The sequence below is a fragment of the Octodon degus genome, unplaced genomic scaffold, assembly GCF_000260255.1.
Source record: "Octodon degus isolate 3935 unplaced genomic scaffold, OctDeg1.0 scaffold00260, whole genome shotgun sequence".
NCBI lineage: Eukaryota > Metazoa > Chordata > Mammalia > Rodentia > Octodontidae > Octodon > Octodon degus.
This window is the reverse complement of record NW_004524836.1, coordinates 1,425,423-1,433,626: the sequence shown is the minus strand read 5'-3', so window position 1 is coordinate 1,433,626 and position 8,204 is coordinate 1,425,423. Positions and strand designations below refer to the sequence as shown.

Genomic DNA, 8,204 nt, shown 5'->3' with positions numbered 1-8,204 from the left:
AGAGAGAGACAGAGAGAGGCAGAGAGAGGCAGAGATCTGTGGGGGAGAGGCAGTGGTGACTAACGTAGACTTTCTGGAGGGGGCTCTCGCTGAGCCGAGTTTGTAGGATGATTACTTGCAGCTAAAAGAGTGATGGGGGTTTTTGATACAGGAGCTGCTTTGAGCAGAACTATGTCGGCAAACACTTGATGACCAGGTAGACTAGTAACCATGCTAGGTTTTTCAGCATAAAGTATGAGCCAGCTTCCAATTGCATCCTTTGTTACCTGAAACACAATGAGCACAGATGAAGCAAATCTCTTTTGACCACCCAAGATCTCGATCCAGGTTCTAGAGACTAACTTCACCAAGTGTCAGCAGTTAGAAACAAATGCTGCTTGTATGTTTCATTATGACATCTGCTACAGTTTTTTACATTCTTGGCCTTAACTTGGTGTTACCAGGGATTGAACTCAGGACCTTGCGCTGGCACCAAGCAAGCACTTATTCCACTGAGCTATCTCCCTAGCCCTTCTTGGCCTTAAATTGAAGATAGAAATCCAGCTTGTAGTTTTGGCTGAATTTGGGAAGCAGTACATTGTACAGCTCAGCTTCTGTACTATCTCTACTCTTTCCTTTTGTTTTCAACTTAAGTACAGTTTAGGTCAGGCATAGCTGTGCACACCTCAGCACTACGGAGGCTGAGGCAGAGGATTGCCCTGAGTTTAAGGCCAGCCTGGGCTACATATTGAGTTCAAGGCCAGCCTGAATTGCGTAGTGAGACCCTGTCTCAGAAAAGCAATTATACATAGATGCACACATGTGTACATGCAGTCATACATGTACATAATTTAGATTTTATAACAACTTAAAAAGCCACTATAAATTTCTTGGGATTTTAATTTTGGAATAATTTTTCACCTGCATTGTTCTGTAGAAAGCCAGCTCTTCGCTGCATTTTCTGAGTTCCCCTTGAGTTCCTATTCCTCTTTTATTGCAGCCATGCCCACCATAGTGTTTTGTTTGTTATATTTAGGCTTTGTAGGTATTGCCCAATCTTTTTAAAAAAAAACCCAACGTGAAACTCAGATATAAAAAAGATGAGAACATTTCCAAGTAAAATGAGGGTGTATCAGTGTCCTGTTGAATCACATGGACTTATCCTTAATAAATACAATGTAACTTTTAGAATATAGGCAATATATATGCACATTCAGCTGAGTAATTAAATATTTGAACAACTGCGTAATTGAAAGTACAGAATGACTAGATTCTTTACAAGAATCTGCAGAGCATTAAAAGTTATTTTATAGGGCCAGAAGTCAGTAAAGCCAGACCCCATCTAAATATAAAGCTTCTACGCTGTCCTGAAAGCAAGGACATATGTGAAGATAACCACAGATGAGCTGCCTCACCGAAATAGAAAGGATAGCCCCTTGAAATGAGTGTTTGACTTTTTTGATCATCCCTTGAATCCTTAATTCTACTTCCCACATCTCTGTTTGATCAACTCAGTGATATCCCTAGCACTTATTCTTCACAGAAATGGAAAATAGAAAGCCATCCCAGGGTATCTGCGCCGTCTCTTTTTGTGATCCACATTGTGCAGAGGTCTTTTCCATATATCTATGTTTTTTGGCGGAACACCTCCCCAGCATCCTGTTCTGTGCTCTGCTGAACTGCTGCAGCTTGGTGTTCACAGTTGCTGGATCCACGGGAAAGCAGGTGGCCTGCTACCCAGTTAAGCAGCCCTCTTGTGGAGTCTGGGAGAAATAATTTAGTCATTTGAGTTGAGCTGCCATGTTAGAGGAAACCACTTTCGTCATGTATTTTTCTGTTCTTGAGTACATCTTAAAAATGGACAACAAAAGGAACACATCCAACAAGATCCAGACGCACTTAGAAGTTTATCTTCACTAAGTTATCACAAGACTGTGAATAATGCAATTGAAATGATGGCAATGACTTTTCTCTTAGAAGCGTCTGTCTTGTGATCATTTTAGAAATGGTTTTAGCAAAAACATTGTAGAAATGGAGTTGGAAATGCACACAGAGTTATCTTTGCAAAGAATTTGTAGTTACCTAACAACTGTTGTTAGTTTGAGGCTATTCTATGGTCACAAAACCTGCTGCTCCCTGCACAGACACTTGGCACAGTACAGAGCCCGAGCTGAAAGTTATTCAAGAATTATCTGCGCATGTACACAGCTGGAACAATGTGCAGAATTGTTGAAATCATATCTGCTCTTTAGTGGAGAAGCATTGAAAAATGTTGGCCAAATCACTCAACATTCGTGGCCCATTGTTCAATGCTGACATTGAATTCCAGGCTTTTCCTTTACATGAGGGTAATTAAATTTCCCCACCATCTGCACAGCAAATCTTTGCATTGAGATTATCCTATTTGCTCTTTTGGTAACCCATGTGGCAAATTTGAATGCAGTGAAAGGTCAGATTGTATTTTTGTTTTAAAGTCACATTCTATTCTATCTTATTTGATGGTGCTCACAGGTATCCTGGCCTCAGGCAGAGTAGGAGTTCAATGAAAAATTCTGCGGGATGAAACTGAATTACAAAGGAGATCCCAGGCTGGGGAGAGAACTCGGCAGGTTAAGCACCTGCCTGGCAAGTATAAGGACCTGCGTTTTAGCCCCTGTACCACATGCCATGCAGGTTCTGGGACCCCAGGTGACTGTGCTAGCCCTGAAACTAGGTGTGGTGGTGTACCCCTGTAATCCCAGTGCTGGAGAGGCTGAGACAGGAAGATTGCTATGAGTTCAAGCTGTGTCGCAAAAACCTATATTAACAACAATAAATAAATAAGTAAATAAATAGTAGATCCCAACACACCTGAGTTGAGATGCTTACCATTCTATACAATGCTGAAGGCCTCTGAGTCTCAAACATCAAAGCCTATAACCTAAACGTTAGGGTGGAGATGTCAGATGGCTTTGTGTGATTAAGTTGCCTGCCATTTGACTATTTGACTCAATTGTTTCATTCCAAAAAGCAGCAATCCCAGAGTCGTTGAAGTATGTGTACCTGCTGGTTAGAGGAGACTTCCAAAGCTTATTAATCAAACTGCCCTTGATTTCTACAAAGCTATTTCAACAAAGGTTTTATATTTGGAGTACACTGAAAGCTTTGAAATGAAAAAAAAATAAAAATGTTGAAGGACTTGTTTTGGGATCAACAGAGAAATAAATTTATACTTTCTGATATAATTCAAAATATAAATTACCTAAACAGTAATTGTTGACAAGAAAAATAAAGTATTCTTAACTATATTTGGAGCTACAAAAAATGTGTGTGGTCAGTATAGTTGAACCACCTAAGTGAATATCGGTATGTGTTGCTCTGGAAAAATTTGGGCATTTCAGGGATCTAGATTTGTCTTGCTATAAAAAGATACATTTGCATTCCTAAAAAGGTTATGATATCAGAATTCATGAGATATCATCTTACGTGATAAAACTTGAAACCATATTGTATTAAGTATGTATGTTTCAATTCTAGAGGTATACTAATAAAAGGAGTATAGTCCTTATATATAGTCCTTATATATGTGAAAAATTGTCACTCTAAAAATGAATGAAGTGTAGTTTCTTTCATTTCCTGGCTGTAAGTTCTTATATTTCAGATAAAGGGAAATAAATGTAATGAACTCTATACGTATTTGTGATAAATTCTAATTGACAAACTTAGAGCTCTAGATTTTGAAATATTTCTCTTCAACACACTGGAAATATTTTATAGTGTTCCAGTTTTTCTTGGTCCTGTCGCAAAAGGAGCCCTTTTCCTAATTCTTGGCAAGTATATATAAGTACACTAGAAGATTTTGATCTGGTGAAAAATGTGATGTTTGAAATCTAAGTTCCTTATGTGATTTATACCAATTTTGTTAATGATGATTTTTACTATATACCTTAGAGAATGGGTGTTTTCAGAAAAATGGATAGACAGATTCTCATTTCACTGTTCAGAAAGATAAATCTTAGTGCTTACAGAATAGTGAATAAGATACAGCAGACTTATGGAACCGAGCATTTCTGAAAGACATGTTTCATTGTATGTAAGGAGATTGGACTGCATACCATGCTCATTATTAGTTACATACACTTCAATATCAACCGCCATTACTATTCAACTTTATTGTAAACAACAGTCAGTTATTAATTGACCCTTGACAGTGACTGATATGACATTTTATTGTTCACTAAGCCTTGGTATAGGAAGATAACAAAGACATGCAGTGTTTAACGGCAGTAGGAAGACATTCTAACCTGAAATATATGTCTTAGGGTTGGTTGAAAGTTAATGAAACTGTGTGAGGTATCAGAATATCCAGCCCTACATTATTTTTTACAACACTTGTTCAAATAACTTGGTTGCTACTTCTCCTAATCCCTGCCCATTGACCTTAAGTGGCTCATCTTCATATATCCTTCTCTTGCTTTTGAGGAACTATGGATTCATAGAATTCATTACTGACCCACTGAACATATTAAAACAGGCATACTATGTGAATTTTCATACATTTTAAGCAAAAGGAATAAACCTTGACAGATAAGAATTTTTACTAACAGATATTTCTGAAACTTCTGAACTAACATATCTGTTGACCCTTACTGTACAAGTAGGCAAAGTTGACTAAGAGTGATTAGAAGGCATTTGGAAGCATTTATTCAAATTGTGTGTTATGTACACATTTATATTATCATCTATACTTATGGGAACATGTGATTTATAAAAATGTTTAGAACAGTTTCTTGCAATACTGGAAGTCTGCAACGCTGAGACAGAAGAATCACAAGCTTGAGCCTAATTGAGCTACTTAGAAATGTCTCAAAATGTTTAAAAAAGGACAGATGGCAGATGTAGCTTAATGTAAAACACACACATACACATACATACACACACACACACACACACACACACACACACAAAGTTTAAAGAGAAAAAAATCAATAGGTACTAATTTAGGAAACCATATTAGCTATATTTGTGACCAGGAGTAAGATGTATACTTCTGTCCTTTTTTTTTTTAATTTAACAAAGCAAGATTCTAGAGAAACCATTGAAAACTGTGGTATAAAAATAAAGTGCTTAGAATTTCAAATATACTACTGAATTCTGAAATAAAATATCTTCCTGGTAAAAGAAATAATTAGAATGCTACCCTGGTTAGTGATACTGTTAACTGAATTTCACCTGGACTGCATTTGTTTTCAGTTTAATTATTACTTCTTTATTTTCCTCTTCCACAGTGTTAAAGAACCCAGTATGTAAATTATATAGATTTCCCACCTCTGACAATAAGTGGATGCAAATCCGGGAGCAGATGTCGGAGAGCATACTTTCTTTCCATATTCCTAAGGAATTGATTTCCCTTCATATAAAAGAAGATTTGTGTAGGTAAGAGAAAAATTTGTTATTGTCTCTCACACTATTTATTTCTTCATGGCGCGGCTTTTTTATTTTCATCCAACAAGTTTAAGAATTGCATATCTCATGTGCAACATGGTTTGAAATATATGGAGTAAGGGAGCTAAATCAAGCTAATTAACATATACATCTCCTCACGTCCACATCATTAGTTACTTTTAGAAAATTTGTCTGAAGGATTTTCCTTTTTATTTAAGCACATTTTTCTTAAGAAACTACGGTTGCCTCCAGGCCTGTGTGCTATTGGTCATTTGAAATAGGAGTAGTCCAAAGTGAGAAGCTCTGAAAGTGTATCATGTGCATGAGATTTTTGAATTCTTAGTTCATACACATTCACAGGATTTATTAATGAAATATTAATATTTTGGATATATTGAGGTTGAATTAAAGCTAATCTCACTGCCTTTTCATTTTTAGTCTTTAATTATGGCCAAATGAAAATTTAGAATTATATAGGATTCTCTCTTGTGACCTGAACTATATTTCTTGCGGGCAGCTTGTGATGTAGCCAATAACAGGCTTTGACCTACTTTAATGCATGCATCTTTATCTGCATGTGAGAACTGTTTCTTTAATTCCCATTTGAGTTAGCAGACAGTGGTGCTCATCTTGAGACTCTTCCTCTGTAGCAAGACTTTAAGATAGTTGTTGGTCTAAAATCATTTAGGATAAGTGACAAGCATGTTGTTAATAGACAGTGTTGTTGTACAACAAATAATTGTCTAAAAGGCAGAAGGATTCCTGAGTCTATTTGTTGATAAGAATGTCTTTGAACCATGACTTGAGAAATGTTTTGTTTCTGTATCTTTTAAAAAAACCTGTAATGACTGTAAAATTGCTGAATACTATATTATTATAAAAACCTTTAAGGCTATGAATCTCAGATAATTGGTAAGTTTTTCATAATTAGCACTCTTTAATTTCTGAAATATGCAGCAATTTTAGTTAGGATTTCTGTGTTACATTCATAGTAGTACACACAGAAGTTAACAGTTGTGTATTCTTTTGCTGAACTCAAAAGTTTTTGATTTTCCCTTAGGCCCACACCAACAGTGTCACATCTGTAGATGGGGCAGGTCACATCTGTCAGGCACTGAGAAGATTGGTTACAGTAGGAATAATTGCCCAAGTACCATCTATCAAAGTGAGGAAAAAGAAAGAGAAGTTCAGGAAAAATCAGGCAGGAAAGTGGGGTATAAAATGATCTGGATCCAGGGAAATGAAGAATGAAAGGGAAATAGGGAGAGGGATATAGGAGAGAGAATAAGAAACAGGAGAGAAAATAAGAGTGGGGGAGGTCAGGCCACAGATACCGGACAAAAAGTATGTTCGCAGCAAGACAAGCTGGTGCCATGTTTAAGAATCTTCTCAGACTATACAGTTGCCAACTCGAGGGGTCAGGTAATGTAAGCCCACGGATTCTCTTCTGGTTCTTTGCTATGTTCCTCACATAAAGCAGGTACTATGAGGAGGTGATGCACAAGGCAAATTCCAGAAAAGATAAGCAGGAGTAAATGTTAGAAAGGACAGGCATGGAGTTTGTGTCCTGTGGGAAAGGAGTCATCCTCCTAAACATGGCTGTGTTCTGGGCCACTGGACTTCAAGAACTACTCCAAAGAGCTGTGTGAGAGCCATTGTTTTGTCATGGAGGGCTGTTGAGAGGAGCTGGTTTTCACAAGGCTTGTAGGACAAGCAAGGACTCCAAGTAGACAAGTGGAAGCTGTAGACCCAAGACAAGAATTTAGGACCTTTGGTAAGCTGAGAAACACAGAAGAGAAGAGGCCACATGAAACAGGTTTCAGAAGAGCGAGCTAGGCCTTACCCTATGAATGGCATCTGAATAAAGGCACCTATCTTACCTAGTCCTAGCTTTTGATTAAGATATTTGATAAAACACAGAAAACAAAACATGGTGCCACTTCACACATGTGCACACACACACACACACACACACACACACACACATTTTATTTTGCATAACTAATTGTGGGTAGTACTTTGGAGTTGAAAATCTTAGTGACAAGCCACACATACTACTTCATTTAAAAATGTTACAAATTAGTGAGACAAGTTAGAGAGAAAGAGCTCTACTTCTGCCTTCATCTATCTCTGTCATCAGTTCAGAGATGTGCCAAGGGCTGAGCCACTGTCCTGTAGCCTGTCTGCCACTTCTGAGTCTACCACAGTAATATCTGCAAAACCCCAGTCGGTGCTCTCTCCCGCTGCTGTCTCTATCTCATCCATTTTGCTGATAGAAAGTCCTGAGGGAGATTAGTGAGTAGCCAATAAAAGGAAACAAACTATTAAATTTTGGTCAGTAGAGCCCTTTATAATTTTTGTTGCTGGTTCTCCTTTTTCCTTTTAACACACAAGTGTTGCCCAGCTACTACTCTCTCCCTCCCCTCCTCTTCTCCTGTTCTCTCTCTCTCTCTCTCTCTCTCTCTCTCTCTCTCTCTCTCTTTCTCTCTCTCTCTCTCTCTCTCTCTCTCTCTCTCTCTCTCTCTCTTTCTCTCTCTCTCTCACACACACACACGCACACACACACTTATCCAAAGCACAAGTTTTACTAAGTAGGAAAAGGTGAGCAGTTCTGGTGGAGGAGAAGAAAAGAGTGGCTTTAAATCTGAAGTTCATTGCTACCAAAAGTCCTAGCAACTAGGGTGATTCAGAGAAGAAAGTCATATTTCGGACTTAAAAAACTGAACTGTATAAAAACTCTACAGAGAGAGAAAATTGGCCAGAGTTGCGATCATCAGCCTGTTTTCTATGACTGTGGCTTT

General features: G+C 37.8%; 1 protein-coding gene across 5 annotated transcripts in view; it reads left to right on the top strand.

Moving 5' to 3' along the window:
- Positions 1–8,204, top strand: part of Inpp4b (inositol polyphosphate-4-phosphatase type II B) — an 872,970-nt gene that overhangs the window by 658,835 nt on the left and 205,931 nt on the right. For all 5 annotated transcript variants that reach the window (XM_023706482.1, XM_004646208.2, XM_012512698.2 and 2 more), the window contains one exon: positions 5,247–5,394. In XM_023706482.1, the coding sequence (XP_023562250.1) occupies positions 5,247–5,394 (148 nt within the window). The remainder of the gene's footprint in view (positions 1–5,246; positions 5,395–8,204) is intronic.